At 39.4% G+C, this 16,889-nt stretch overlaps 1 protein-coding gene across 1 annotated transcript; it reads left to right on the plus strand.

Annotated features, from left to right (window-relative positions):
• Window positions 1-316: 316 nt before the first annotated feature.
• LOC126832454 (sialin) lies at window positions 317-15,339 on the plus strand. The gene is made up of 9 exons (XM_056103228.1): window positions 317-502; window positions 1,255-1,491; window positions 3,697-3,784; window positions 9,441-9,536; window positions 10,232-10,365; window positions 11,760-11,912; window positions 12,897-13,029; window positions 13,971-14,215; window positions 14,997-15,339. Exons 1-9 carry the CDS (start codon window positions 317-319, stop codon window positions 15,186-15,188), a joined length of 1,464 nt encoding a protein of 487 aa, XP_055959203.1. The 3' UTR covers window positions 15,189-15,339.
• Window positions 15,340-16,889: the final 1,550 nt, after the last annotated feature.

Here is a 16,889-nt window from a genome sequence, read left to right on the forward strand (position 1 = left end):
GACAAAACCAAACAGCGACGTTACGGCCTACTCTTATATCGAATTCCAACTGTCAAGGTTTTTTTTTTACGTGCAGGCCAATGTGTAAACGGGACGTCGGTTTTCCGTCCCACCAAAGCAAATATTTTACCCGGAATTGCAACTGTTGAGGGTTCGTTTACGGGAATTCCAGTGTGTACACGGCTGAACCTCGGTTTTTGGTCCATTCGAAGGACTAGGTATACAAGTCCGTATCAGCACTACGATTGTCTGTAAGAATTTCTTGATTTCAGAAAACGTGAAGATATGGTGTTCTGTCCGACTGGGCGTGTCTGTAATGTGCTGCCTTGGTTTGATCACACTATATGCTCTGCGTGTGAATATGAGTGTAGCTATAGTGTGTATGGTCAACCATACCGCCGTGGGTCTGATGGACGTGAATACTACAGCAGATGAACCCAATAACAAGGACTCGTCGACTTGTGATGGTCAGTTGACCCCTGAAAACTCAACCACGGATACGGTAGGCTAAAGTTGCAGTAAATTCATTCTTGTAGTCAGGGAAATGAAATAGGGTTTAACGGACTACTGTTCTGCTGCGACTGGGATAGCCATACAGTGTGCTATGGGGGACATTTTGTAATACAGGGGGCCTGGGAAAGAAAAGCATCTATTTTTTCGGATGGGACAAAAGAAACGAGGCCCCGTTAGAAATCCAACTGTCATCAGGCCAGAATTTCCCTAATAGTACACTGTATGAGCTATGGGAGACATTTTGACCGGCCTACTCATATTTCGAATTCCAACTATCAAGGGTTCTTTTACGTGCACGGCAATGTGTACAATGATCCTTCTCGGCCAACACCGAGATTGAACACTGTACCTCCGATTAGCGAGTCAAAGGTTGTTTATGAAGGTTTAATCTCTGAAAGTAATATTAGTCCAAAAATGGTTCAGTTCTGTTCAGTATTGACGAAGTTATGATAAATTGAAATTTCATCGACCGAAAAAGACGCCGCCATCTTTTATCGGCAGCGGGAAAACCCGGTGGGCTTAGTATATATAAATTCGAATGAATCCCAGCCGAGAGATTACTAGGGTTGGTATTTTGTTTTCTCAATTAAATTTTAAATAATCAATCTGAGTACATATTTACTTATTTAGCGGGGATTAAGCCGTGAAAATTTTAATATTTTAGCTAAAATACAATTGACGCATCGATCCTTTAATTGCTTATTATATTTTAGGACCGTTTGTCTGTGTATTATATTTTAGGAAGATGGACCGTTTGCCTGGTCAAAAGAAGAACAAGGATTCATATTGAGTGGTTATTTCTGGGGATATATAGTTACCCAGATTCCTGGAGGATGGCTATCCACTAGATTTGGCGGGAAACGGGTGTTCGGTTGGTTTATGTTGGTGGGGATTATAGCCAATCTTCTCATCCCGGTGGCTGCTCAACAGGGGTTTTACTACTTAATGGCGTTAAGAATCATAATTGGTCTTAGCCAGGTAAGTGAATCTTTTACTGAGGGCATTCATACCTTAGGGAGGATTGATGGCCGAATGGTTTGCGCGTACACGTTGTATCATAGGGTCTGTCATTGAGTCAACTGGCGTGTTTTCGATTCCTCGGTTGTAAGTGACAAGAAGTATGGTTGCTTACCCAACCTCGTGGTTTTGTCCTCCGGTTTCCACCCACTGCTAAACAAATTATTGAAATAAAATTGAACCATGTGTTAGTCCCGTAATGGCCTAGTTTTTGTCGAGTTGACGTAAATCCCCCCTCTCTCTATCCCCCTCTCTCTCGCTCTCTCTAACTCTCTGACCAAGGGCCTGGCAAGGGACAACGTATAGTCGGATGGGATGTGACAAAAAATCGAGGTCTCGTGTACAAATTGGCGTGCACGTAAAAGATCCCTTGGCAGTTGGAATTCGATATACGTGTAGGCCGTAGCGCCGCTGCCTGGGCTGAATTGTCCCATAGCACACTATATGACGTTAGCCCGTCTTCATTAGCCCAGTCGGAGCAGAACAATAGGACATTAAACCCTATTTCATGTCATTCATGATTTCACATGTTTACCTGTTTTCTTAGAGTGAAAAGAAGGTTTTAACATTCCTCTGTCAAACAGATTGGGTACGAATAGTCCATAAAATTCTGATCCACTAGTTTAATTGGGTAGACTGATGGCCTAAAATGCTATTTTGCTACAAATATGGCCTCTAAATTTTTTTTTATCCACCATTTGATAAACAGAGAGAGAGAGAGAGAGAGAGAGGGAGGGAAAGAGAGAGAGAGAGAGTACACAAACTAGGTCATTTCGAGACTAACACACGGTTCAATTTTATTTCAATAATTCGCTTGCGCGTAGGGTTCTCTAGCAGTGGGAGGAAACCGGAGGACCCAGAGAGAGAGAGAGAGGGGGGTTTAACGTCCACTCGACACAAACTAGGTCATTTCGGGACTAACATATGTCAATAATTCGCTTGCGCGTCGGGGTCTTTAGCAGTGGGAGGAAACCTGAGGACCCAGAGAAAACCCACGAGGTTGGATAGGCGACCTTTGTCACGTACAACCTGGAAATCGAAACCACGCCAGTTGACACAGCGCGCACGCGCTAACCAGTCGCCCCCCCCCCCTGATAAACAGACGAGTCATTCAGATATTAGTGTGAAATGATAAAAAATTGTTGATAAGAAAAGTTATTATCACGATATCTTGTGTGTAGATATAATCAGAGGCATTATATGTCAATATATCATTGATAAATTATACCAGATCTAGACCTGTATTATGTGAATATCCTTTTAGCTTTTTGTTATTTAACATTTAAAAACAACTAACCTGTCACGAATGTATATTGTGATGTTATCGTGTGGATCAGGTCAAGGCAATTACCCTTATAGCGCACTGCATGGGTTCGTGCATAACAACAGTATATGCATAGGGGCATAGGGGACCATCCTCTGTTGGGGGTGGGGGGGCTAAGGCTACTTGCCCGAAAATTTTCTTTGTCAACCGAATACTCAGAATGCATCTCTATGATGGTTATTTATTTTTAATTACACAACAATATAAATGTATATGTTTAGCAAAAACAACTTAATGTGATGTTTGTGTTCAAAAAACGGATATACATTGCCGAAAAATGGACGGTTCATCGAATCTGGGGGAGCTACACCCCCCCCCCCCTCCGGCTCTTACAGGACGATAAAACCCATTAGACTTTCAAAGTGTCTCGACTCATTCCCTAGCCTTTTTGATGGCTGATTACAGAAATTAATCCGACATTTCGAATAGTCCTTAAGTATTTCGAAACGATTCCTGTGACAAAACCAAAATTCAACCGGAAACCTAATGTGCCCCAGTTCTCCATAAAACAATTTCGCCCGGAAACCTAATGTTCTCGATAAAACAATTAAAGCAACAGGTTTTATCTAGTTAAAATTATATCATGTTCGCTTTGTAAACAATCCTTCAAAAGTCTGGACTCGCTGCGCTCGGCAGAGATTTGGTCAATTGAGATGAAACGTATCTCTGTCTATCCGATTCGACCGCGCAATATATTAGAAATACATGAAAAGATATATATTGTTTTCCTCGGCAGAAGGTACGTTAATTCAGTTTACGTGATATGATGTACCGCCATTTTAAAATCGCTCCTAGGAAATTGACATTTGACAATATGGAATTTGATAATAGTATATTTTCAGGGAGTTGGCTTCCCAGCAGTTCAAACAGTTCTAGCACACTGGACAATCCCGGCAGAGGTTAGCATACTCTGTTCATTTGCTATGGCGGGTGAGTTTATTATCTTTCTTTAAAGGTCTACATCAGATCTCTACATCTGTCTAGTGCAGGTCTTTCGATCTTTATTTTGGGTTCAGATGTTCTATGATTAGTTAAATGGTCGAGGGTGAAACATAAGTAATATGTTGATACTGCACGAGGACGTTAGCCCCAGGGCTGTTTCAATATATTACGCAATGTCTTACTCGAGACCATTATTGTGGGTTTATTGTGTGATATAACCTGTATTAGTCCAGGAGCTAATGACAAAATAATATGGTCATCAGTTACAAAAGGTTTGACCCCCCAAATTCGTAGCAGGTGTCCGTACGAGTAAAAATCAGTTGGTCAGATCGGGCACTGCTGGGGCGTATAGCCGCAGCAGCACCTTAAAGTAGGCCCCAGGGGGCCTAAAATTAAGTCATAAGTTACATGGCTGAAACTTTGTAGGGACAATAGTATCGATAGTCGGAGTAAATATTTCACAAATCTAACCAAAATTTCCGGGGCTTTCCCCAAGTCAGAACACACCCAATATCGCCTCGTGGGGCTAATAATATGGTCATCAGTTACATGGCTGAAACTTACCAGAAACAAAGATCCACACTTGGTAAATACAATTTTCAAAAATCTAACCAAAAATTTGGGGGCTTTCCCTAAGTCAGATCGCTCTAAAGTATGTCCGACCACACCCTAAAAATGGGGCTTTTTATATGGTCATAAGTTACATGGCTGAAACTTACCAGAAACAAAGATCCACACTTGGTAAATACAATTTTCAAAAATCTAACCAAAAATTTGGGGGCTTTCCCCAAGTCAGATCGCTCTAAAGTATGTCCGACCACACCCTAAAAATGGGGCTTTTTATATGGTCATAAGTTACATGGCTGAAACTTACTGGAAACAAAGATCAATACTTGGAAAACATATTTTTCAAAAATCTAACCAAAAATGTTGGGGCTTTCCTCAAGTCAGATGGTCCTAAAGCCCACCTAGCCACGCCCTAAAAATGGGACTTTTTATATGGTCATGAGTTAAATGGCTGCAACTTACCAGAAATATTGTCCCATGCATGGAAAATGTATTTTTCGAAAATCTAACCATTAATGTGGGGGGCTTTCCCCACGTCAGAAGGGCCTTACCATTGCAGTCCCACCCACCCCCTCTATATAAATCATCTAAACATATTTACATTTAAAATTAAATAACAGTGTTGTAGTATGGTTTATAACTTGGGTCTGGCAGTTCCCATGGTGATCATTAGAACAGTTTATCTCTGTGCTACCAACAATGAACTTTTTTATCTCATAATATAAATATTTTGTACAATATAATATTCTATAGGTGTACATGTATTGTATATTAGTCTTCAGTTACAGTGTCTCATAGAGTACAATTATTTTGTTTTCTTCCACACAACAGGTATGCAATTTTTACAGTCGGAACAAATTTCATTCATTTTGCAAGTTGAAGCCTAAGAACTCATTACAACATGGAAATTGAAAAAGACGATGTTAAAATCAATCCAATTGGTAATATAACTGAAATTTATAAATATTCTGAATTAAGGCGTAAAGTCAAGCAGTAATATATATAAGCATGTATATAGATTAGAGTAGATCCAGTACAAATATGTCCATGTAGATAAATACATACAAAAATACAAATACGTCAAGTTGGAAAAATCAACCACCCTTACTTCTATATTCTGGTATACATCATATCGTACGAAGGCTGGTGCTGTCTTCATTCTGGCAATGGTCCCGATGTCGGTCGGATTCTTGTTTTTAAGAAAGATACTCTACAAAACTGTCAACAAATTTTAGAAATCCGGAAAAAGTCACGTTTGAAGTATGCTGAAATTATGCTCCCCAAAGTTGTTAATGAGTTTCAAGGATTTCATATGGAATGATGTAAAAGATTTACGGAGCTATCTAAAATTCAAAAGAAACAGAATGATGAAGTACAAGAAAATGACAATCCAAATTCCAATCCCAAATTGATGAGATCATGTTTAACATTGACTTCTGCATCCAGTTCCGGTGTGTTCGAGAAGGTCTGCCTGTTTTGCAGAAAATCAAACAGAAAACATCAAGGTCAGAAACAGAAAGTAACCTGTGTCACAAAGACAATCGAAAAAAATATTGAAGAATATGCAACAATTCTTCAGGATGAAAATATGCTTAAGAACATCCAAGATATAGATTTCATTGGCAAAGACATTCATTATCATGTAATGTGCAGAATAGAATATCAACGCAGAGCTGAAAAGATGCGAGAAGTAAGCGGGTCATATGATAAAAGTGAATGACATGATGCTAGGAATATACATACCAAAGCATTTGATGCTTTATGTAGTTTTGTGACTGACATTATTCTGGAAAAACAAGAGATCTACCTGTTAAATAGCTTACTGCAATACTATCAGTCATGTTTATTAGAATTTGGTGGCGGAAACTATACAGAGTTAGGTATTTTGCCCAGCGATTTGCAGAACAAGCTGGTTATATAAATTCTTTGGTGAGAATATTTCAATTGACAGTGGAAATAAATATGGTAATATTGTCTTCAGTAAAGGTTTAAATGTTGATGACGCTGTTCGCAAGGCATCTGACAACGCCAGAGAAACCGAACATACAGTTCAGGGTGTCACTTTCTTAATCCGATGAGAAATATTCAGTACAAAGAAAATTAAACTGCCTGAAAATTTAACCATACAACATATCATAATTGGTGAAATAGCAGTACCAGACATGGTCTCCGCTTTCTTTACACATCTACTAGTTGGTCCATAATCTAATTGTGGATAAAACAAAGTCAAGAGAATTAATTCCATTAGTCAGCATGTCATTTAGTCTTTAATCAGGGGTAGAACTAAGCCATCAAAACACCTATAACTGGGTCTTGCAGTGAAAAGTCTTACAGGCAGTAAAAAAGTTATTGAGATTCTTAATCGTTTGGGACATACATTAAGTTACAATAGCATTGAGGAACTCGAACAGAATTGACATTTACATCCACTGAGCGCAACCAAGAAACACCCATTGGCATGATGGTGTCACCACACCTATCAACTGGGATTGTTTTTAAAAAATACGATAGATTTGTTGAAATTCTTTCTGGTAAAGACACTCTTCTTGATACAGTAGGCATTCAACCAATCGCCAATAATTGCATATAAACCAATCGGCCGTAAAAGGAGAAAAAGATTTGAAGCATCCATGCACTCACTGGCTTTGATCATACTACATCGTTTAATAGGAAAGGGAATGCCCGACCTTTAAAATTATTAGAAAAGGCTGTTTATGTCCAGAAAGCCTTGTTTTCTCTCGGTAGAAGCAAATCCATTCTTTCTGGAGTAAATAGTTATTGAAGGATTTGTTTGGATGCCTAAAAATGGATGCCTTTCTGGTATTAAAGGCATAGAAGTGAGTCCTTTGCCGCCATGCTCACAGGTATTAACATTGAAAATCAAGAGAGCGAATTATATATGTAGTATCTGGATAAATGCATCAAAGAATAATCTCCCCAATTTCCATCCAGAGAATAGAAGGAGGATTTTAAATGATGATGGGGTGTATGAATTAAAGTGGTTTGATGGTGATGTTGCTCCAGTGTTAGTTGAGAGTATTTGCATAGATGAAGATAGTGACCAAGAAAGCAAGGACTTCGATGACGAATCAAACAATCCTTGTAGTGATGATGAAAGTGTGACAGGTTAACTATTTGCGTCATCCAGCCACGCTTACTCACTTATTTTAAATCATTAAAATGTTATGTGGAACAAATATTTACCAATGATGAGGAAGGATAACTAAAGTTATATGTATTAAAACTATGAATAGATTTCATAATTTCAGAAATTCATCACTGACTAACATTTTTAAAAATCCATTAGGTTGTTATTCATGATCGAAGATCGGGAAAGGCAAAAACTACCGAATTCAAACCAAAGCAACTTATTAAACATGCATTATGCATACGCTAAATCTGCGTATTGCAGGTCTTTCTTTAGGTCTGAAATGTTTTCTAAAGTATTAATTAGACATTAATTAACTGATCCAGGCCTTAATCAACTCTCGATGGCATCAGTTTTCTCCGATATTGAATAGATTAGAATGGTTCAGCGATACTTTGATTTAATCAAATATGGAGGACCGAGACTTAGCTTCGATCAACCAGTGCGGTGGTTGAAATTATTGCCCACGTCTGTCAAACCTTCAAAGGCTAATATCTTCGCTTGCAATAGAGTAATTTAAATGAAATTTTAAAATTATTCATTTTACATCATCTACTTTCGAACTATTATAGCAAGAATGGCTAGTTCTTTATCTAAATCTTACATAATGTATCTTTAATACAATAAATACTTTCGAAATATTTGTTTGAATTTTCCACTTTGATATAAGATATTGAATAACATTCTGAATCATCGTTGAATGGGTTGTTGTGATGGAATACAGAACGTTTGAAGACATAAATTTAACATCAGTCCTAACTATCTATTCATGACATGTGTCGTGAATGAGGTATGACATGCTTACTCTTCCTACAACACTTGATACCATTGCTCATTTTAGGATTTCACATAGCTAATAAACATTAAATTGTTCTATTTTTGTGCTATAATTTTGAATCTTGTTGCGGATCAACAATGTATTATTGATATTACCTTATTATAAGCTTTATATAGAGGGGGTGGGTGGGGCTGCAATTTTAAGGCCCGTCTGACTTGGGGAAAGCCCCCACATTTATGGTTAGATTTTCGAAAAATACATTTTTCATGCATAGAACAATATTTCTGGTAAGTTTCAGCCATGTAACTAATGACCATATAAAAAGTCCCACTTTTAGGGCGTGGCCAGGTGGGCTTTAGGACGATCTGACTTGAGGAAAGCCCCAACATTTTTGGTTAGATTTTTGAAAAATATGTTTTCCAAGTATGGATCTTTGTTTCTGGTAAGTTTCAGCCATGTAACTGATGACCATGTAAAAAGTCCCATTTTTAGGGTGTGGTCGGACATACTTTAGAGCGATCTGACTTGGGGAAAGCCCCCAAATTTTTGGTTAGATTTTTGAAAATTGTATTTACCAAGTGTGGATCTTTGTTTCTGGTAGGTTTCAGCCATGTAACTTATGACCATATAAAAAGCCCCATTTTTAGGGTGTGGTCGGACATACTTTAGAGCGATCTGACTTGGGGAAAGCCCCCAAATTTTTGGTTAGATTTTTGAAAATTGTATTTACCAAGTGTGGATCTTTGTTTCTGGTAAGTTTCAGCCATGTAACTTATGACCATATTATTAGCCCCGTAAGGCGATATTGGGCGTGGTCTGACTTGGGGAAAGCCCCGGAAATTTTGGTTAGATTTGTGAAATATTTACTCTGACTATGGATACCATTGTCCCTACAAAGTTTCAGCCATGTAACTTATGACCTAATTTTAGGCCCCCTGGGGCCTACTTTAAGGTGCTGCTGTGGCTATACGCCCCAGCAGTGCCCGATCTGACCAACTGATTTTTACTCGTACGGACACCTGCTACGAATTTGGGTGTTCAAACCTTTTGTAACTGATGACCATATTATTTTGTCATTAGCTCCTGGACTATATGTATGACAATATATCAGTATGGAAGTTGTTGCTATGGTAACTATTTATATATTACAGGAGCACAAGCTGGTAATGTGATAACGTTCCCTATAGCGGGTTTATTGTGTCAATATGGTTTTAATGGTGGTTGGCCGAGTATCTTCTACGTACTAGGTATTTATATATTAAAGACACAATAACCGAGACTAAGAGACACTATATCCAAGACTAAAAGACACAATATCCCTATAGAATACAAGACACACTATCCCAGAATACAAGGCACAATATCCCAGAATAAAAGACACAATAATTCAGACAAAAAGACACAATAACCAAGACTAAAAGACACAATATAAATTAAAGTAGTCTTCCACCCCAAAATATATATTGGCCCAACAATTATTAAAATTCGCAGTACTTTCTTTTTCCAACAGTCATCGATCCATCGCGCGACATCTTTATGGTTTGATGTCCCTGTAGCATAGGTTATTTCTATCCGTCGACATCGAGCTCAAGATGGTATAAAATCCTGTCTTTCATGTTCGAATCTTTGGAATCGGGCAAAACCTGACCTCGTGTATCGCGTCAAACCGCTACCTTAGTACATCGAATAGGGTTATTATACAGAATAAAGACCCCGTGTACATCGAATGGGGTTATTATACAGAATAAAGACCCCGCGTACTTCCATTGGGGTTATTATAAAAATAAAGACCCTGTGTGCATAGGATGGGGTTATTATATAGAATAAAGACCCAGTGTACATCGAATGGGGTTATTATGTTTAGAAATGAACCAGTATAGATCACACACATATAGGTTTATACATGTATTTAAATGCTATAATGATATTTATGTTCCAACAGGTGCGTGTGGTTTCATTTGGTTTCTAGCATGGATGATTTTAATACACGATTCACCAGAACAGCATCCCAGAATATCAGAAAAAGAGAAGAAATACATCACTAGTTGTTTATCAGGCAAAATCTCAAATAACCAGGTAATTATTGAACATTGACGAGTGTCATAATTAATAGTCCCAGATGAGCGAGTGGGGGAGGGGGGGGGGGCGGTCAGATTGACGTCATACTTCCAGTCTCAACCCCATGATACCGTTGGTCGAATAATATACAATGTGGGTGCGTCATCTGATTTAAATTCCAACTGAGATAACAGTGGTTCTCTTACGTGCACCCTAATATTTAGCCTACACGAATGAGTCATGATTTTTGTCCCATCAGCACCACTATAATATGCTGGGGCCTGTTTCACGAAATGTTAACTAAAGATAAAATTCAAATTTTAGTAAATACTTCAATTTTGATTGGTTAACGACTTAAACAATTTAATATTATCCAATCAAATTACTAAAATTTGGAGTTTATCTTAGTTAAAATTTCGTGAAACAGGCCCCTGGTTCTACAAGGCCTAAAGTTCTGTACGTCTGACATGGCGAGATCCTGCTGGTAAATCGCAAGCAAATTGTTCGGCCAAAACTGAAGTCGAATCCGGGATATCATGGTTTAGTGAGCCATAGGGTGTTTTGGGGGTTTGACGCAATATATGTCATTGAGTTAAATGGCGTGGTTTAGATTCCCCGGTTGTACGTGACAAGGAATAGGTTCTTCTGTCCAAGCTCGTGGGTTTTCTCCGGGTCCTCCGGTTCCCCCGCTTCTAAAGACACCTACGCCGCAAGCGAATTATTGAAATAAAATTGAACAATATATGATAGTTACTTCACCCTGAGCGTCGTTGTCGTCGGTAGAAGAACAGTGTAGTCTCGGGAGTTTATTATGGTCTGGATAAGTTAATTAATGAATGTCTAATTGATAATTTAGATAACATTTCAGGCCTAAAGAAAGACTTGTAATAAGCAGAGTTTTCTCTTGCATAATGCATGTTTAAATCAACATCGATGTTGTGATCTTACCGGGAAAAGATGGGCTTCTGATATCCAATATCCAAGACAAAATAAACATTTTACTATTGGTACCACAATGCGTTTCAGCGCTATTTGTAACAATGCACTTGAAGAACGGGGCTAGACATATTCCACAAGTCATGTCAAACGGTGACGCCGTATTCTTATCTAGAAAGCATGCACAATAAATATTATCGGTGTAAGCTGGAATAACCAGACGCTAGAGATTGTCATTCGATTAGAAATTACAGTAAAAACAAAAAAGATTGAATGTAAAATAGTTTATATACATCCATACAACATTATAATATGCGTTGCGACCTTGTGTCCATTTCTAGGTCCCAAATATTAGCGATTTAGCTCATTTAAGGCCCAAAGAAAGACCTTCAATGGACAGATTTAGCTCTTGCATAATGTATGTTTAACATATCGTGAATCCAGCTGTTTAATTTTTCTATTTTTTTCCATTTTAGATGAAGCGTTCTATACCGTGGTTATCCATCTTAACGAGTAAAGCTGTCTGGGCGATCATCATAGCCCATTCATTATCTAACTGGGGAACAGATGTCTTCATAACCATGATACCAACTTACATGAAAGATGTTCTCAAGTTTAATATTAAAAACGTAATACAATCTTTCAATATCGCGAAATGGGGTTTAACGTCCTACTGTTCTGCTCCGAACTGGGCTGCTGAAGACGGGCATACGCCATACAGTGTGCGATGAGGGAAATTTTGCCCGGGCAGCAGCACTACGCCCTACATTCATATCGAATTCCAGCTGTCAAGGGATCTTTTACGTGCACGCCAATGTGTACACGGGACCTCGATTTCTTGTCCCACCCGAACGACTAGACATCTGTACCTCCGTTCTGCGTTACTGACACGGGCGAACCACGCCGGAAAACCGTAAACCCCCACAATTGACATATGGGGTTGAACGTCCTATACTATTCTGTTCCGACTGGGTTAATGAAAACGGGCATACACCATACAGTGTGCTATGAGCTAGATTTGGTCCGGAAATCGCTTTTACGTCCTACTGTTATTACGATTTCCAACTTCCATGAGTTGTTTTACTGCACGCCAACGCACGATCCTTGTAGACCCGATGAACTCTTGAAGATTCACTAAACAAATTCGCCAAATCATTGAGCTTGGATTATAACCAAGGCATTTATGCTTTAGTATACACCTAAATGATATGTTCTGTTCATATCATGTTTTGGCTCATGGTAAAGACTGTCCCATTGTTTTATAGCGTCATGGAGACGCATATTAACAGATTCCAACGAACTGTACGGTGTCTTTTCTTCCTCAAGATTCGTGCCTCGTTCTTTTGCCTCGCCCTACTAATTTATTTCTTCTGCTCCTCCAACAAATGTGTGTCTTTTAGGATGCAGTTAAAAGTCAATGAAAAGTAGACAGAACCCAATACCACCCAATACCACCAAATACTACCCAATACTTAACATACTACATGGCGCGAGCCCGTCTTCATTATCGCGGTCGGGGCATTAAATGGACCGTTATACCCAATTTCATTAAAAATGCATAACAAAACTGTAAGTTGTATAAACCTCTCAGTTGAGAACATATTTTGTTACAGAATGGCGTTCTGTCAGCTTTACCTTATATAGGATTATGGGTGTGTATGCTTTTGGCCAGTAATTTGGCAGATTTTGTAAGGAAAAGAAACCTACTATCTCCGACAGTTACCAGGAAAGTTTTTAACACGACAGGTAGTTTGTTTTTATAATAATAATACTGTGAATATTGGTATGACACTATTCCATACTGAACTTAGTCTTTCGGATGAGACGAAAAACCGAGGTCCCGTGTATATATTGGAATGCACGTAAAAGATCCCCTGGCAGTTGGAATTCGATATAAGAGTAGGCGATAGTGCCGCTGCCCGGGCAAAATTTCCCTCATAGCACACTGTATGGCGTAAGCCCGTCTTCATTAGCCCAGTATAGGAGCAGAACAGTAGGACGTTAAACCCCATTTCATTTCATTTCCATACTGAACTGACTGTATGCACAGTTCACTATCATTCGAAAGACGTTAGTTTATAACACAATAATAAACAAAGCATCTTGAATGATGATTTGAGAGAGAGAGAGAGAGAGAGAGAGAGAGAGAGAGAGTCATTTCAGGACTAACATATGGTTCAAGGTTATTTCAATAATTCGCTTGCGCGTAGGGTTCTTTAGCAGTGGGAGGAAACGGAGGACTCGGAAAAAAACCCATGAGGTTGGACAGACGACCCTACTCCTTGTCACATACAACCGCGCCACTTGACTCAATGACAGACCCTCTGACCCAACGCGCACGCGTTAACCATTTTTACGTTAACCGTGTCAGTCATTAAACATATTAAAATCTATTGAAAATCTAGAGTATAGGATAACATCGAGAGGTGATTATGGTCTTGGCGAGTTAATTAATGTCTATGGCCTAGAGATAGACCTGCGATAGGCAGGAATTTTTACGGTAACCGCATTAACCGTTAAACATATTTAAATCTATTGAAAATCTAGAGTATACGATGAAATCGAGAGTAGATTATGGTCTTGGCAAGTTAATAAATGTCTAACAGTTTATCATTTAAGGTCTAGAGAAAGGCCCGCAATAGGCAGATTTAACTCTTTTACGCGTATTGTTGTATTGTTTATTTCAGGTGAAATAATCCCTGCCGGTTTAATGATAGGAACCGGATTTATGGGTTGTAATCAATCGACGTATGCCGTGGCGTTGTTGACATTGGGAGTCACAATGACAGGTTTCCAAAATGGTGGAGGGTTTCTGGTGAACTTTAACGACATCGCACCACAATATGCTGGAATTATTTTTGGAATTTCTAACACCTTGGCAACAATACCAGGAATAATAGCACCAACAGTTGTTGACGCTATTACACCACACGTAAGATTTACTTTTATAACTTTTATTACAAATTAATGGTCGTGTTTTAAGCAAATGAAATGGGGTTTAACGTCCTACTGTTCTGCTTCGACTGGGTTAATAACGACGGACGTACACCATAACGTCCTCTGCTCCGATGGGCTGATGAAGACGGGCATACACCATACATTGTGATATGAGGGAAATATTGACCGGACAGCGCCTCTATGGCCTACTCTTATATCGAATTCCAACTGTCAAGGGTTCCTTTACGTGCACGCTAATATGTACACGGGACCTCGGCTTTTCGTCTCATCCGAACGACTATACTCTGTCTCTTGTTACCCCCACCCCCTACCCTACACCACTGACACATATTCTAAGCAGTGTTCACGATCAGTTTGACAATATTTGTCACTTTCAGCACATTTTTCTTCTATACACGAAATAAAGTGCGCTACGAGTGAAAACTTTTATCCAGATTGGAGATCTTTAAAGTGCTATCACTCTCGTTTTGGTCCCATCCGAACGACTAGACATTTTTACTTGCCAGACCCCCTGTCCTGCACCCCTGACAAAGGGAGCATTCCGAGTCAACACATCTACATGCACTGACCCATCATGGTTCCCTTCTCATGATTAAAACCCATGACGTTTAATACATGACAATGTTAAAGTAAAACTATATTCTGCCTCGTGTACGTGACCCGTTGTATTGTTTATTATGTATTTTCCAAGGGTGTTTTAGGGAACCCAGACTGAGTGCCAGGTAGTGTGCATTGTATATTGTTTGTTTTTTCAGGGAACCCAGGCCGAGTGGCAGATAGTATTTTATATAACAGCGGGTATATACGTTGGTGGAGCTATCATCTATTTGTTAATGGGTAGTGGAGAAATACAGAAATGGGCCGTTAGTAAAAAAGAAAATATCGAATTATACGTCGTGAATACAACAAACACCCTGAACTATTCTAGTGAAAAAACAAAACTCTAAATTCTAATTTTACGTCGTGAAAACATCAGGCACCCTGAGCTATTTTCTTGAGAAAATACAAAACTCTAGATTCTAATTTTACATCTTGGAAACAACACCCTGGACTATTCTAGTGAAAATTCAAAACTCTAGATTATAATAAACTACAGTTCTAAGCACGTAATGAACATTTTGAGAGATTTTAGGTTTTATTATTGCCGTAGGCCTATGCATCACCGGACACTAAACGTCCTTCATCGAACTTAAGAAATTTTTTATGTGCCGACATGTAGAGATGTACATACATTCATTCTTAGATTGGGGAGCCACGGTGGCTGTGTGGTTAAGACGCTGGCTCGCTAGCCTGGAGGTCGGGTGTTCGATTCCTGCATTGGCCGAGAAAGTTTATCTGGATTTTTCCGACGTGGTTTTCCCTTGTCAGTGGTTCAGAACGGAGGGCCTGACAAGGACAGCTGTCTAGTCCTTCGGATACATTAGAATGCACTTAAAAGATTTCTTGGCAGTTGGAATTCGATATAAGAATAGACGATAGTGCCGCTGCCCGGGCAAAATTTCCCTCATAGCACAGTGTATGGCGTATGCCCGTCTTCATTTGCCGAGTATAGAAGCAGAACAGTAGGACGTAAAACCCCATTTCATTTCATTGAAACCCTAATTTTTTTCTATATTATAATTGGATGGCACCAAGGTACACAGACACAATTAGTAACGCATGTATAAATGAAATGAAATGTAACGTACACCGACTGCATGGGCTAATGTTGACGAGCTTATACGTCATATACAGTGTTCTATAACGGAGATTTTGTCCGGACAACGGCGCTACGGCCAACTCTTATATCGAATTCCAACTGCCTAGAGATCTTTTACGTGCACGCCAATGTGTACACGTGATCTAGGTTTTTCGTACCATCCGAACGACTATACCTTATCCCATGCCAGGCCTCCATCCTGCACCACTGACAAGGGGAAACAATGCCGGAACATCCCGATGAACTTTCTCGGCCAACAGCTGGAGCGAACACGGGACCTCTGCAGGTAACCATGCCAACAGCTGGAGCGAACACGGGCCCTCTGCAGGTAACCGTGCCAAAGTCTTACTCACGGCGGCTCCCGACGCATATATAACTTTTGCTTGAAGTAAGGACGTTACTGGTATAATTTATAAATTAAAACACCTATTTGGGATCGTTACACCTGATATTGAAGGTGTACAATTTTTGTAGGTGAGAATGTATTTTAATATAAACTGCAGTTTGTCATCGCCAACCATGTTTTAGAAATGAAATAGAATCAAACTTCCTCATTATCTGCTCCATTCCGACTAATTAAGATACGCCATGCAGTATGAGAGAAATCCAAACTATCAACACGGGACCTCCTGGTATTTGAGCCAGTGGTACTACGGGGAGAATTTTGCCTGGAGAGCGGCGAGGCGGCTTACTATTTGTCAGCATTTGGGGTACACCACACTGTGATGAAATAGACTTCACTGTCATATTTTTCTGTTACTAATGAAGACGATCATATCTTGCTGTATGGTATGAGGAAATTTTGCCCGAGCAGTGGCGCTATGGCCGGCTCTCATTTAGACGTCCAACTGTCTTAAATTAGAATCTTCAATGTTCTGCCACGGGACTTCGGTTTTTTATTCCAGCCGAATGACAAAATGCGCTTTTTCTGTCTGACCCTCTGTCCTTT

The sequence above is a fragment of the Patella vulgata genome, chromosome 9, assembly GCF_932274485.2.
Source record: "Patella vulgata chromosome 9, xgPatVulg1.2, whole genome shotgun sequence".
Taxonomy (NCBI): Eukaryota; Metazoa; Mollusca; class Gastropoda; family Patellidae; genus Patella; species Patella vulgata.

Coding starts and splice junctions, on each gene's coding strand:
- LOC126832454 (XM_056103228.1), top strand. CDS start 317: ATGTGCTGCCTTGGTTTGATCACACTATATGCTCTGCGTGTGAATATG. Junction 1,492..3,696: donor TCATAATTGGTCTTAGCCAG/GTAAGTGAATCT, acceptor GTATATTTTCAG/GGAGTTGGCTTCCCAGCAGT. Junction 14,216..14,996: donor TTGACGCTATTACACCACAC/GTAAGATTTACT, acceptor TTGTTTTTTCAG/GGAACCCAGGCCGAGTGGCA.